Source organism: Littorina saxatilis, linkage group LG14, assembly GCF_037325665.1.
Source record: "Littorina saxatilis isolate snail1 linkage group LG14, US_GU_Lsax_2.0, whole genome shotgun sequence".
Classification (NCBI taxonomy): domain Eukaryota; kingdom Metazoa; phylum Mollusca; class Gastropoda; order Littorinimorpha; family Littorinidae; genus Littorina; species Littorina saxatilis.
This window is the reverse complement of record NC_090258.1, coordinates 30002298-30017598: the sequence shown is the minus strand read 5'-3', so window position 1 is coordinate 30017598 and position 15301 is coordinate 30002298. Positions and strand designations below refer to the sequence as shown.

The following is a 15301-nucleotide window of genomic DNA, read 5'->3' as shown; positions in this document are numbered from 1 at the left end:
TCTCTTAGTCTCTCTCTCTCTTTCTTAGTCTCTCTCTCTCTCTCTTAGTCTCTCTCTCTTTCTTAGTCTCTCTTTCTCTCTCTTAGTCTCTCTCTCTCTCTTTCTTAGTCTATCTCTCTCTTTTTTAGTCTCTCTCTCTCTTTCTTAGTCTCTCTCTCTCTCTTTCTTAGTCTCTCTCTCTCTCTTAGTCTCTCTCTCTCTTTCTTAGTCTCTCTCTCTCTCTCTCTCTCTCTTAGTCTCTCTCTCTTTCTTAGTCTCTCTTTCTCTCTCTTAGTCTCTCTCTCTTTCTTAGTCTCTCTCTTTTTTAGTCTCTCTCTCTTTCTTAGTCTCTCTCTCTCTCTCTCTTTCTTAGTCTCTCTCTCTCTCTTTCTTAGTCTCTCTCTCTCTCTTTCTTAGTCTCTCTCTCTCTCTTTCTTAGTCTCTCTCTCTCTCTCTTTCTTAGTCTCTCTCTCTCTCTTTCTTTGTCTCTCTCTCTCTCTTTCTTAGTCTCTCTCTCTTTCTTAGTCTCCCTCTCTCTCTTTCTTAGTCTCTCTCTCTCTCTTTCTTAGTCTCTCTCTCTCTCTTTCTTAGTCTCTCTCTCTCTCTTTCTTAGTGTCTCTCTCTCTTTCTTAGTCTCTCTCTCTCTCTTTTTCTTAGTCTCTCTCTCTCTCTTTATTTGTCTCTCTCTCTCTCTTTATTTGTCTCTCTCTCTCTTTCTTAGTCTCTCTCTCTCTCTTTCTTAGTATCTCTCTCTCTCTCTCTTTCTTAGTCTCTCTCTCTCTCTTTCTTTGTCTCTCTCTCTTTCTTAGTCTCTCTCTCTCTTTCTTAGTCTCTCTCTCTTTCTTAGTCTCTCTCTCTCTCTTTCTTAGTCTCTCTCTCTTTCTTAGTCTCTCTCTCTCTCTTTCTTAGTCTCTCTCTCTCTCTCTCTCTCTTTCTTAGTCTCTCAGTCTCTCCCTCCCCCTCTCCCTCCCCCTCTCCCTCCCCCTCTCCCTCCCCTGCAAGAGGTCGGTGAAGGGAGAAACTCGATGCAACCACTGAAGTAGCGCTGTGGGTTTCCCTGAACCCACCCCGTCGTTAGAGAAATAAACGGTAAAACCCCTCTTTCAAATGTATGGGTTCAGACAAACCCGCATCGTCGTTAGAGGAATAAACGGTAAAAACCCTCTTTCAAATGTATGGGTTCAGACAAACCCGCATCGTCGGGAGTGTGTAGTCAAAAGCGGCATCCGGCAAAGGTTAATCCAAATATAACATATGTATATTTTTTGGGAATCAGAAAATGATGAAGAATAAGATGAACGTAAATTTGGATCGTTTTATAAAAATTTTTGTTTTTACAATTTTCAGATTTTTAATGACCAAAGTCATTAATTAATTTTTAAGTCACCAAACTGAAATGCAATACCGAAGTCCGGCCTTCGTCGAAGATTGCTTGGCCAAATTTTCAATCAATTTGATTGAAAAATGAGGGTGTGACAGTGCCGCCTCAACTTTTACAAAAAGCCGGATATGACGTCATCAAAGACATTTATCGAAAAAACGAAAAACACGTCCGGGGATATCATTCCCAGGAACTCTCATGTCAAATTTCATAAAGATCGGTCCAGTAGTTTAGTCTGAATCGCTCTACACACACACACAGACGCACACACGCACACACACACACACACACACACACACACACACACACACACACACACACACACACACACACACACACACATACACACACACACACATACACCACGACCCTCGTCTCGATTCCCCCTCTATGTTAAAACATTAATTTTAGTCAAAACTTGACTAAATGTAAAAAGGAGGGAGCAGAACCAGAAGAGGTAAACATTCATTATTTTGTCTCTAAGAGCACATTTATAAGTTTATCTTGTTGTGCTCCTTCGTTAAAACATATTTTTGTCATGGCTTTGTAAATTTGTATTTGAAAATAAAACACTGTTTAAAAAAAAAAAAAGTAAATGTTCATGCACCTGCCTGTATTAGCCTGTTTTACAATCAAACAAAGCGATAGAATTTTCTTAGAAAGGATCTTCAAAAAAGATAAAAAGATAAATGTATCAAGACATGAAGCTTATTCAGACCACATACGTGCGTTTAAGATAACACAAGTAACCAAGAGAAACACATTATGTGACCCTCCACCACGAAGTGAGTCGCATGTCACCTCGCGCGGTTCTGCGCTAGGCTTAATATAAGTCCGGGGAGTGTCTGGTAACAGTGTGAGGGTCACCTTAGTCACAGGCTTGTAACTCAAACAGTTTTCGCTCTTTTCTAAAACGGTTTTCACCACTGGATAGAGCATAAAACACTCTTTAGGAAAATGTAAAAGTATGAAAATCATGCAAAGGTGACATGCGACTCATTCCGTGGTGGAGGGTCACGCATGTGATGAGGAGTACCTGGTGGACCAGTAGTAGTCGAGGACGATGATTCTGCGCCGACTCCTGGGGTGCATCTACGGTATCGACATCTACAAATAGATGACCGGTTAATAAGCTACTTTCAATTATTTGACGACACATTTTGAGACTGGTTTGTTCGGCATGGTTTCATCTACTAGTGCGCCCTGCGCCATTAGCGCATTCAATCTGAACATGTCCCATCACGATTCCCTTCAGTGCGTCAAAGGGCGCATTGAGATTACGTACCACTGCGCCACCAAATGTACACTTTACATAAGATTACACACACAGAGACACACAGACACACACACACACACACACAGACACACACACACACACAGATAACACGAAATAGCGCCTAATTCTTAGATGGCACTATATTGCACCATTTTGCATCTTTGGTCAAAACGCGTACATGCATTTTTGACGCTTCTTGCCTTCGACTATGTCCCATCCGAATTTAGTTGAGGGGGACAACTATCCCATTGCCTTTTTCTCCCAGGCTAAAACCCCGGTTCGGTTGTGCTTTTTTTCAATGTTTGTTTGTTCGCTTTTTCTTTCTTTGTTGTCTGATTCTTTGTTTGTTTGTTATTGTGTAAATTGTTTATAACTCTGGGCTGAGCTCTGTCAAAAGTAAAAGTTAAAGTTGCGGAGCATTTCCTTGTAGGACAGTTTTAAAGGTTCTTTTGCTAAAATACCATTTAGCAAGGAAAGCCACTTGTAACATGCGTTTTATTTATGTGTCAACAAAATACTTAGTCTAGCCAATTCGGCGGGTATACGTTATAATTTATCGGTTAAGTGATCTTACAGTACTTAATATTTTCACTTCTCCCTTTGACTTCAAGATGTCTGAACTCACATCCCAACGGTAACGCCGACTCCAATCAGGACTCCAAGCACGACAAATCCTACCGAGGTGCCAACAATCGAACGCCATAAACTGTAACCTGTGAAATCAAGGAAAAACAAAAGAAACCTGTCAACATGGAATTTAAAGATACTTTTTGTCGCATTTAACCCATCAAAGGTCAGTCACTACTGATCTGGTAGGGCTTTTGTGCTTGCTAAGAGCGCTCTTCCACTATCATATATACAGAAAAGAGCCTATGTATTGTGCTCATCGGTTTGCATTGTTGAATTAATGTCGAAACTGACACCGGTGCCAAGATTCCAAAAGTATTCATTACAAGCAATTCTCGCTCTGCAGAGAACTCAGCCAGACTGATGACTTTTGCATACTTCTTCAAGTGGAATTATGCGTTCCATAGGCAGATCTTTAATGGCTGAAATAGTCATTCACATCGAGAGGAATGTCAGTTTACGTATAATATCTATATTTGTTGCAACAAATTCGCGGTAGACAAATTCCGGAAATCATTCTGTCGGTTTTGTATGGACTGTGGAAGACTTGGTTTCCCTAGTTTGTTCTTTCTTTTACGTAGAAACACTGCGGCAAGCTAAACGTGACTGTGTAGGCTTGCCTCAGTATTCATATGTAAACAAGAGACAGCAACTCTTCATCGACCTATACGCACTTGACCGAGTTATATTCGAACATTGTATTTAGCGGTATCTTTGTGGCTTGATGGATTATTGTGTTTGATTCACTCCACGCTGTAATCTATTTGAACATGCGTATGATAATAAACGTATGTGCTTTGTTTGATAACTTGCAACTCCAGACACATGAACAGCTTCGATATGGGTTTATTCATTAGGCCTACACAGTTTCTGGAATGTGTTTTTACTCTACCCCAGAAATTAAGCCACCAAGTAGAACCTGATTCTAATGAGTAAATTGATTACGGTTGACCTTCGCATTGAACGTTTGGCAAATTAGTTTTCTAACTTGTATTTAGCTTTGGAATGACAATTATGTAACAAATACTCACTGGTACAGAGATGAGCGTCGTACGGGGCTGCACATCCGTTTTTGCATTCCCCAGTTTTGGTGTGACAGGGGGCGTTGTTTTTGCAGAAACCACAGGCCTTGGAGCAATTCTGTCCGTACGTTCTGTCGACGCATCCTGAAATATCAAAACACACACACACACACACACACACACACACACACACACACACACACACACACACACACACACACACACACACACACACACACACACACACGCATACATACATTCATGCATACACACAAAGATGGTTTTTTGTAAATCGTTGATCCCTTAAACAAGCAAAAAAACACCATAGAGAACACATACGTTTTCTACTATAACAACCTGATTCATGTCATTACGCACTGCCTTTCTTTCATTAGTGAACAAAAATGTATTACAGTGAACCGACTGATTGTGTGTGTTTGTGTGTGTGTATGTGTGTGTGTGTGTGTGTGTGTGTGTGTGCGTGCGTGCGTGCGTACGTGCGTGCTTGCGTGCGTGCGTGTGTGTGTGTGTGTGTGTGTGTGTGTGTGTGTGTGTGTGTGTGTGTGTGTGTGTTTGCAAATCCGCTTTTCACCACGCAGGAGAAAAGGAAGTTTCACAGTCAATGGGACATTTTACCCCTTACCTGTATGCACCATGTCGTTATTCACTGCATAGTGTCAATTTGTGACTTGGAATAATAGGCCGTGAAAAGTAGGATATGTGCCGAAATGGCTGCGATCTGCTGGTCGATGTGAATGCGTGATGTATTGTGTAAAAAAAATTCCATCTCACACGGCATAAATAGATCCCTGCGCCTTGAGTCCGAGTCTGGAGATACGCGCGCGATATAAGACTTCATATAACATAACATAGTGTCAATTTGCTCACTACCTCATTTCGACACTCACCCATTTTGCAGTGCGGGGGTTGATACCCTACACCACATCCTGATGGACAATGTCCAGTTTCGTCGTCACAAGCATCGCCATTAAGGCAGTGTCCACACTTTCCAGAACATGTAGCCCCTTGGTATGTGTCAGGACAACCTATATTACACAAGGGATGAAGAGAACGTGTTATTTCAAAACCACGAGCAGTCGTTTGTTATTTAAAGAAAAGTTGTACTAAGTTATGAGTTCATGAAGCAGTGCCATGTCACACTACTCATCACATAGTTTACTCATTATGGTTCTCTACAAACATATATATACAAAACACAGATGACACTAAATACTAGTCTTGTACCTAGTGCATATACAAGTCATCAGATCGTAGGAGTAACTTAAGTAGCCTAATAATAGCATACGATCGAGTCGCCACTAAAACCGCAGCTTGTTAGTTTTTCAGAATAGATGAAGTCCGGAAATATTTCTGTCAGGTTTGTATGGGTTGTAAGTGCTTTAAGTGAGACCACTAGTCCACAGACCATCACTAGTCCACAGACCATCACTAGTCCACAGACCATCACTAGTCCACAGACCATCACTGGAGAGGGGTGTGTCTGAAACACGCGGACAAGGAATGAACACGTGTGGATTAATTGTCTGACTAAACTCTAAGGCAGACTAAGCAAGGGTATTCACCCTTTACTGGTTGGTCCGGTGTCAGAATGATGTGACTGGGTGAGACATGAAGCCTGTGCTGCGACTTCTGTCTTGTGTGTGGCGCACGTTATATGTCAAAGCAGCACCGCCCTGATATGGCCCTTCGTGGGCGGCTGGGCGTTAAGCAAAACAAAAACAAAATAAATAAAAATAACCCTTTCACGACATCATTCAAACCCGACAGAGTTATTTTCGAACATTGTGTAGTGCACGAAGATACTTACCATTCGGGCACGTGCCATTGTGATTATCGCAGGTATCGTTGTTAGCACAGTGACATGTCCTGTTACATTCTCGACCATACAGTCCCTTTTTGCACACTGGAAAAAACCCGTTAGACAACCGTTATTTATACGTCAGAGTGTTGTTCGAATGGCGCGTATGCCAAACCATACAGTTAACCTGATGAACTTCCGAACTAAGCCTGACTGTAATCGTGACTAGTATCACCATCATCTGGTTATTCTGAGATGTACTTTCTCCAATGTAAATAGAGGTCTGATTCCAGAAGAAGACCCTAGTGTCAACATTGTTGTAAAGTGTAACTTTGTCGTCTTCGAGTATTTTGGGGGTCTTTCTATTTCTCACTCTCAAGTGCATGCAGTCACCATTGTCCTGCTGTTGGCGTCTGATTAGCAGCCTTCCAAATGATAAAGAGCCAGAGAGATCAAGTAAATAGGATAGACCAGATCAGACAGAAAGAAAGGCATACCAAAACGAAAATATGCTTCTTACCCCAAATCTGGATTTCACAGAAATTGATTATATGTGTGTCGTCATGGGTACTGCCGTTCTTGGACATGGTGACGATCTGGCCTCTCACGGGTGTGTCACAGGTAATTGTGGAAATGAGATCATAATTATCTGTGCTGGACGGCAACTTTTTGCAGATGTTGTTGTCAACAGAGATCCATATTCTCGCCAGGCGTCTTATTTCTAAGCTCATTTGGAAAAAAGAGACTCAAAATATAGTTCATGTTATCCAAATCGCAGAGTGTTAACGGAAAACTACTGTGACTGTTAAATAGTGATATATTGCTGTTCTGGTATATACAGTGGTAGCTAGATCAGGGCTTGCGACTGCTGTGTCCCATAGTGATAATAATAATAATAATAATAAAACATTCTTTTATAGCGCTGTTCACCGCCAAATGGCAGTCTCATGGCGCTTTACATTAGACATTAAAAATTTAACATTTTACATATAAAAAAAATTCTCGTAAGAAATAACATACAAGCATTAAAAAATTCATAGACAACGACCACTTATAGTGATACGCTTATACTGCTATTCTGATAGACACATGGGGGGATTCAGGGTCTGTGATTGGATATATACACACACAACCTTTTTTCTACGGAAATCGTACAAGATCGAATATATTTAGAACAACAAAGCTTCACATATTTCCGGTTCAACTCGAACAGACGGTCTTTCGTTCTGATACTTATTCTCGTATGTGTTTTTTCTTAAATTCTATCATATACTTTTTCTCCATAAAAGTTCAATTTCAAGTTTTAAAATTTAAAAAACCCCAAAAAAGTACAGTTGAACTCATCACAGACATTTAGCATGCTGTCAACAAAAGGCCGAGCCCTGAGGGTCAAAGTAAAACAAACACCGTAAAGTAGTGCGCACAACACGTACGTGACGGTCGGTTGAAGACAGTGATGTCAGTGATGGTGTAGTCTTGGCCCAAGTCCACCCTCCACGAGGCGTGTGTGTCGTTTAGTGCAGAGTGCACACAGTTGGTTTCATCATCTGACACAAACTTCATCTCGTGTCCAGTCCTGCCGTTGACTGCCACACAGGCTTGTCCCGTCTCTTTTTGTCCGCTTCCGTGTCGAGTACTAATCCAGGCCTTTTTTCCGTACGCCACGTTTTCTGTATAAAAGCATTCTGATAATCATCGCTCCACGGCTATCGCCAGTTTCTCTCTGACAGCATGCTAAATTATTGCGCGAATCTATCAAAACAAGAATACAGAATTGTCTCCCATTAGGGCCTATGTTTTTCGCGAGCACTGATCTAAATTTAAGATCAGTGTTAGCGAGACGAAAATGATTGCAGATTGGCCGACTTCGACAGTGATCTCCGTTCTGTTCTTCACAGTTATGATAAAGACATCGTTCTAAGGTCACAATTTTGAGACTGCTGTCGGAAGGAGACCGTGATATATGGTTGCATCACTCTCAACTGGTTACAGAAAAAATCGTCTGCACCGGCGCGCACCGAAGGCCAAAGTTGATTATCACGTGACACTTTAGAGTTGTTTGCACAGTATATACATCCGCGAAAGATAGCTCGCTTGAAACTGTCATACATATCAATTCCTTTGTAATTTAAAAATTACACAACACCATGAAAACTTATCATCGACGATCGCGAATCTGCTTATTAACACATTACGAAACGATCTTAATATGTAAAAAATCGATTTCTTACCCACAGAAAGAAAACTAAGGCATCCTGTCAGGGATAGAATGAGACCCGAAGGGAAGTAACTCATTTTTGACCTGAGTTCAGGATGGTATAAAAGATGCAGTGCAGGAGTCACAGTATTGCTAAAGCAATAATTTGTAGTTGTGTCGCAGATTTTCGTATAAACAGTCAAAAGCGTTACACATTAACTATCCCACGAATGACTTTACATACCTTTAAGGTTGCCAGCCAAACAACTCTTTATGTAGTCTGCCCTCCTCTGACAAAACACAGTAAGTCCAAAAATCACGTTTCGAGAAAAACGCGGTTTTCTGTTCTCAGCTCTATATTTCAAACAAAAGCATTTTCGCTGGACATTTTACTGCAATAAAGCGTCGGGATGATTTCTGAATTTATAGCTTTAGTCTATTTCAAAAATAGTGGTAAGATTAAAGAATTATGAGCCAATTAGTGGACTTACTGTGTTCTGCCAAGTTTTTCTTTGAACTCGGGCTTGTTAAAAACAACGGCAGAACAAAGTAAGGGACGTTACTGTCTTCTGCCGGAGTTTTCTTTGAACTCGAGTTTGTTAAAAACAACGGCAGAACACAGTAAGGGAAGTTGCTGTGTTTTGGCGATGTTTTCTTGTTTCTTAATGCTTGTCACAAGTTAAGATAGTGACCGATCAGTTCTTGCTGAGTTCTGCTTTATTAATTGTATGCGAGAAATTCATTTCTGACCGAGTAACCTTAAGGAAGATTTATAGCAATATCAAGATCTCCTAGCGAATAAAATTGAGCTCCAATCTCAAGAAGAACAGGTTCTGTTGGCCTTAACGACTCACAGGCAACAACATTCATTTTGACTGGTTGTCAAAGCGAAAACCGTTGTGATTCTGGTTTCGGTGTACGCGGTTGAAACCTTGTCGTAACTGAAACTCGCAGTTGCTATGGGGAAGAAATAAACACAGTGGTGCCAAACCTGATCTTACCTGATCCCGAACATGATGGTGCAGTGACCCAAACCTTCCCTGCGTGTAACATAACGCCGCCTTTATCTATACACTTTGTCAACCCTACGCCGTTTGATATGTTTTCGTAGGCAGAGGGACTTTGCTCCTTCTTTATTAACAAAAACATAGTTTGTTGTTGTTGTTGTTGATATCTCGTCATGTCTCAAACACTACATTTTCAGAAACCAGTTTTGATTGTTATTAATGTTTTCCTTATCAGAAGTTTTGTTTTTATCTTAGAGTTTGTTCTTGGAGAAATGCTTGTTGGAATCTGTTATTGGTTGCATTCACTACTTGCCGTTTTAAATCATAAGCAAGCCAGTAATGTTTCTACGGAGCCAATCATATGTTTGTTTGTTTTTAAACATGCCGGTCTCATTAAGTGACCCTCCACCACGAAATGAGTCGCATGTCACCTCGCGCGGTTCTGCGCTAGGCTTAATATAAGTCCGGGGAGTGTCTGGTAACAGTGTGAGGGTCACCTTAGTCACAGGCTTGTAACTCAAACAGAGTTTTCGCTCTTTTCTAAAACGGTTTTCACCACTGGATAGAGCATAAAAAACTCTTTAGGAAAATGTACAAGTATGAAAATCATGCAAAGGTGACATGCGACTCATCCCGTGGTGGAGGGTCACAATTATTATTTTGGGGGTACCTCAGGTTCTTGCTTTTTTTTAAATGCTGGTGGCATTTAAGCACAGATTTACAAACGAAATTGTATTGACGTCGAAGTTATGTGACGATAGATATGCCCCCAAAAGGGGGAAACATGACGCACATTTGAGGCTACCTTTTGTTACCTCGAATGGTAGTCAATTACGACAGTAAATTGCAACAACAAAAACTCCAACCACACAACCAGAAACAACGGTTCTGCGTGGCATGTCTGACCCACATCGAGTTACCCTATTTTTAGCTATCAATCTGCATGTACCAACATTTGTTATGGGGGCCAGGAGGCCCCCATTCATACGGATAGTTTCGAGGTTGACCATGGGCAGCGCCATGATTTTGTTGTGAAATAAGTCATCAGTTTGTGTACACAGGAAGTCAGTGACATCCGTCACCCTATGGGAGGGGTGAAGGCAACATTGTTCATCAGTAGAAAGTTGTGAAATCCGTCACCCTATGGGAGGAGTGAAGGCAACATTGGTTATCACTGAGTTTTTGTAACACAGGAAGTTGTGAAATTTTGCCTCCCATAGGGTGACGGCAAAATTGTTCAACAAAAACATCATAGGTGGAACTGTGCAGGGTCAACCGCAACAAACTCAAACCATTCATTTTATACTGCATTTGAGTGACTTATATACCGACATTTTTATTTCTTATTTTCAGCACAGGTGTAGGAAAAAATCATGAACCAAAATGTTATTTATTTTCTAATTTAACATTTGTTTTACAAATGTGACCATGGTCTTTCAAACATACAGTGACATTAAACATTGTTATGTTAAAAAAAAGAAAAAAGAAAAAAAGCTTTTGTGCACAAATCAGAAAATACATTGTACATTTTACCTACAGGCCAAACAGTGTCTGCAAAGGACCCAGCAAGTTGCACTGATCTATATTTTTAGATCAGCGGCAAGTTGTCAAGAACAGGCGCTTGCATTTAGATGTGTCGACTGATAGTAGGTTTGGTTGTGATCAATCAGAATGATGTGGGAATAAAAATGTATGACAGTTTGGTATGATGACATGTAATTCACATATGCTGAAATGTAATATTATACATGATATAATATTATTATGGCTGTTGCCATGACCATGAACCCCAAGAAAGGTTTAATGTTATGTAAAATCAAAATACCAAAATCAAGCACCTATTAATCTGGTCTACGGCGCGGGAAGATTGAGGCCTTTGTAAACGTTCAACGTTGGCCAATAATGATTTTAACAATGTAGTGTCGTTTTGTATTATGTTTTATTTTGTTGATCAATTAAATAAATATGTCTTCCCAACATATTACAAATCAAACAGAAATAAATTCTTAGAGAACTACAATAATTATTGTTGCCGTCAAAACCTTGCAAGGCCTCAACCATTCTCACGACATCATTTACATTTTTTTTCTCTCTCTCTCGCTGTATGTATGTCTTTGTCTGTGTCTCCCTCTGAGTCTCTCCGCTTCTGTCTTTCTATGTCTGTCTCTGTCTATGTGTGTGTGTGTGTGTCTCTCTCTCTCTCTCTCGCTCTCGCTTTCTCTCTCTCTCATCTGACTCTTGGCACACAGGTCAAAGCAGAGGTTAACTTGAGTGCACGTGTACCTAGCAGGAGGGGGGTGATTTCTTGAATTAGCTGAGGGCGGTGGTGAACATGGGTACGGTCTCAAAGCAGAGGTTGGGCTGAAGTTAAGTATGGGCTGAAGTTAAGTATGCAAAACAGTTGCGTCGCCGAGCAGAGAGGAAGTCGCGAACCTCAAAGCTGGTAGTTGACAGACAGATTTACAACAAGCAAAAGGAACATGTTCAGACACTCATCGCAGACGCCAAACAATCGCACTACAGCACCAAAATCTGTGAAACAACCTCTGCCAAAACACTCTTCTCCACAATGAATGACCTTCTTGGCTGCTCTTCTGCTTCTCCCTTGCCCAACAACATCGACCCCTCCAAACTGTCGCAAGCTTTCTCTGATTACTTCCATAACAAGATCCAAACCATCCGTGACAAACTAGACAAAATCCCACACCAAAACTCTGAAACTCCTCCTGCATTTACAGGCACTCCCTTCACACACTTTCAGCCTCTCACTCTCACTGACCTGGAGAAAGTCCTCAAAGAAATGACCTTGAAAACCTGTGACCTTGACCCTCTTCCTCCTGAACTCCTCCCTTCTATTCTCAAAATCATCAACACTTCTCTGCAAACAGGCACTGTCCCCAACTCCTTTAAGACTGCTATTGTCAAACCTCTACTGAAGAAACCATCGCTCGACCCAAACACTCTCAGCAACTACCGCCCTGTCTCAAACCTTTCGGCCTTCATCTCCAAACTCCTTGAAAGAGTCGTCCTGAAACAACTCAACTCTCACCTTCTTTGCAACAATCTTCTCTCTCCGCTTCAATCTGCCTATCGTCCTCACCACTCCACCGAAACTGCCCTTCTCAAAATCACTAATGATCTCCTCCTTGCCACTGACCAAGCTGAAATCTCTGCCGTCGCTCTACTTGATCTATCAGCGGCCTTTGACACAGTCGACCACAACATCCTCCTTCAACGCCTTCAGCACACCTTTGGTATCCATAGCACAGCTCTTTCTTGGTTCTCTTCTTATCTCACCGACCGCTACCAGACTGTTTCGATTGACAAACTGAACTCTGACCCCATCAGGCTTGAGTGCGGAGTCCCTCAGGGCTCAGTCCTTGGGCCTGTACTATTTACTCTCTACACTCAACCTCTTGACCACATCCTTGACCGACACAACGTTCTCCACCACTCTTTTGCCGACGACTCTCAACTTCACAACAGCTCTTCCCCTGACCAGTCTGAATCTCTTCTTTCCTCTATCTCTGACACTATCACTGACGTGCAGAATTGGATGACAGAAAACAAACTTCAGCTCAATAGCAACAAAGCTGAAGCTATCCTAATAGGCACTACATCCAAACTCTCCAAAGCCACTTCCGACTCTCTTCAACTCTCTGACTCTTCTGTCCCTCTGTCTTCTGCTGTCAAAAACCTCGGAGTCAGTCTAGACAACACCCTTTCCATGAAACAACACATCTCTTCTGTCTCTCGCACCTGCTACTTCCAACTCCGCCGCATCGCCACTATCCTGCAAGTACCTCACCACAGATGCTACCGCCAAACTGGTCACTTCCACCATTCTCTCACGTCTTGACTATTGTAACTCTCTCTTCCCTCTTCTTCTATCTCTCGTCTCCAACGCATTCAAAATAGCTCTGCCCGTCTTGTCTTACGAAAGAAAAAGGGAGATCATATCACCCCCCTCCTAAATCAACTCCACTGGTTGCCCGTTCCTGCCCGTATCACATACAAAATCAACACTCTCACCTACAAATGCCTCCATGGTCTCGCCCCTGCCTATCTCTCCGACTCTCTCTCTCTCTATGTCCCTTCACGAGCACTCAGATCATCTGCCGACTCCCTCAAGCTCAACATCCCCCACACCAAACTCAAAACAGCAGGTCAACGCTCATTTTCTTTCCAAGCACCTAGCCAATGGAACACACTTCCTCTCCCCCTCCGTCAACAACAGTCCCTCGAATCATTCAAATCTGCACTCAAGACATTCCTTTTTTCCACATAATCCATGCATTCTACACTGCCCACCCCATCCCACCCTGAATAACTGTACATATTTTAATGGTTGATGGTGTGTGTGTGTGTTGGTGACTTTAAGTCTCCGTGTGTGTGTGAATGAGTGTATGTGCGCCCTGAGTCGCCTGTTGGTGAGATATGTGCGCGTTATAAATATTCGTATTATTATTATTATTATTATTATTATTATTATTATTATTATTATTATTATTATTATTATTATTATTATTATTATTATTATTATTATTATTATTATTATTATTATTATTATTATTATTATTATTTTTAGACCGTCAACACAGACAGTTCAGCGTCGTCAATCCCCGCGTGAATGAAATCGCTCACCTTCCACGTCCAAAACGTAGTGATATTATTGACACGCCAGATTAGCGCGGTAGCGTATTGTGCTAAGCAGGAAAGCGCGCTTTTCTGTATTCTTGTTAACTTCGCAATTTCCGGAAAACATTCACTTTCACTTTGAGACTGTTCTGTTTACATTCGACACTATCAAAACCACTTTGCATTGCAATACTGAAATAATTTTTTCTGTGTTCGAAAGCTACAGCCAATCGTTATTATATCCCCTTAGGTACAGTTTTATAACATTATTGGCACATGTAAACAATAGGAATTAATTAATGAACGCTACGAAAAGGGCAGCCTTTGACCTCCCTGTTGTCACTCAGTATTTGTTTTTAATTCTCATCCACACTTTCAGCACTCCCCCCACCCGCCCTCCCCATCTCAGATGTAATTTGTAAATGACGTTTTCAGCCTTCAATCCACTATTTAACATAGTAAGTCAAGCTTTTCAAACCTTATTAATAATTGCTTTGATGTTTTGCTGATGTTCAGTTTATTATTTAATGAAGATCTCATGGTTCAAAATTTCACATTGTTTTTTTCAAAAACGTGCGTGTGTTCCATTTCAAACTAACCTCACTGATGTGAACTCCATTATTACTGTCACATCTGCTTTACAAATTACACCCATAATCCAAACCAACGCGCAAACACACACACACCACAACTACACACATATGTACTCGTTACCATTAGCCAACGCTCGTCACAACACTGATAGACTACGAAGCAATCTCTTTGATCATCTCTGCGCTGAGTCGGTCACATTTTTGCTCACCCCTGCCAACAATCTCAAACGTATCCTTTTTTTTCAATCACTACAAAATTATTATACAGCTTTTTGTGTCTCACTAAATTATAAATCAGATGTATGTGGTTGTTTGTTGCCTTGAATGCCCCAAGGGGAAAAATGAGTGTTTCTTCCATACTAATTAGCCTCATTTGCCTAAACCATATAGGAGTTATCCGTCCTTATAGAGTGAACATTTTTTTTTATATAAATCCCATGCTAATTTCAAATACAGCGTTTTGCTATTCACTTCAATATAATAGTAAATAACAATCAAGAAATAACGAAATCTTTAAACCACAATTTCCCAGATATTTACACTTTTCATTTTGTTTCAATTCACACCACAAAACATACACATCGCCTTTTGCTATTCAGTCTCAAGTCTAAATAATAATAGTATAAATCATAACTAATTTTCTTCACACCATCATAGACATAATGTTGCCTCACATGTTCTTTGTACAATCGTTGGTTTTCACAATAAATATTGCATTACTGTAATTGTCTTCTTTTTTTTTAACAATGTCTTTCCAAAAAC

The 15301-nt window shown here is 40.9% G+C and overlaps 1 protein-coding gene across 2 annotated transcripts in view; it reads right to left on the bottom strand.

Annotated features, from left to right (window-relative positions):
- LOC138947534 (scavenger receptor class F member 1-like) overlaps nt 1–15301 on the bottom strand; it is a 31827-nt gene that overhangs the window by 5380 nt on the left and 11146 nt on the right. Inside the window, exons 3-9 of one of the 2 annotated variants that reach the window (XM_070319024.1) lie at nt 7538–7774; nt 6625–6825; nt 6114–6209; nt 5194–5331; nt 4295–4429; nt 3262–3349; nt 2397–2467 (exon numbers count right to left, since the gene is read on the bottom strand). In XM_070319024.1, the coding sequence (XP_070175125.1) occupies nt 2397–2467; nt 3262–3349; nt 4295–4429; nt 5194–5331; nt 6114–6209; nt 6625–6825; nt 7538–7774 (966 nt within the window). The remainder of the gene's footprint in view (nt 1–2396; nt 2468–3261; nt 3350–4294; nt 4430–5193; nt 5332–6113; nt 6210–6624; nt 6826–7537; nt 7775–15301) is intronic. The other variant, XM_070319025.1, reaches the window with a different exon arrangement.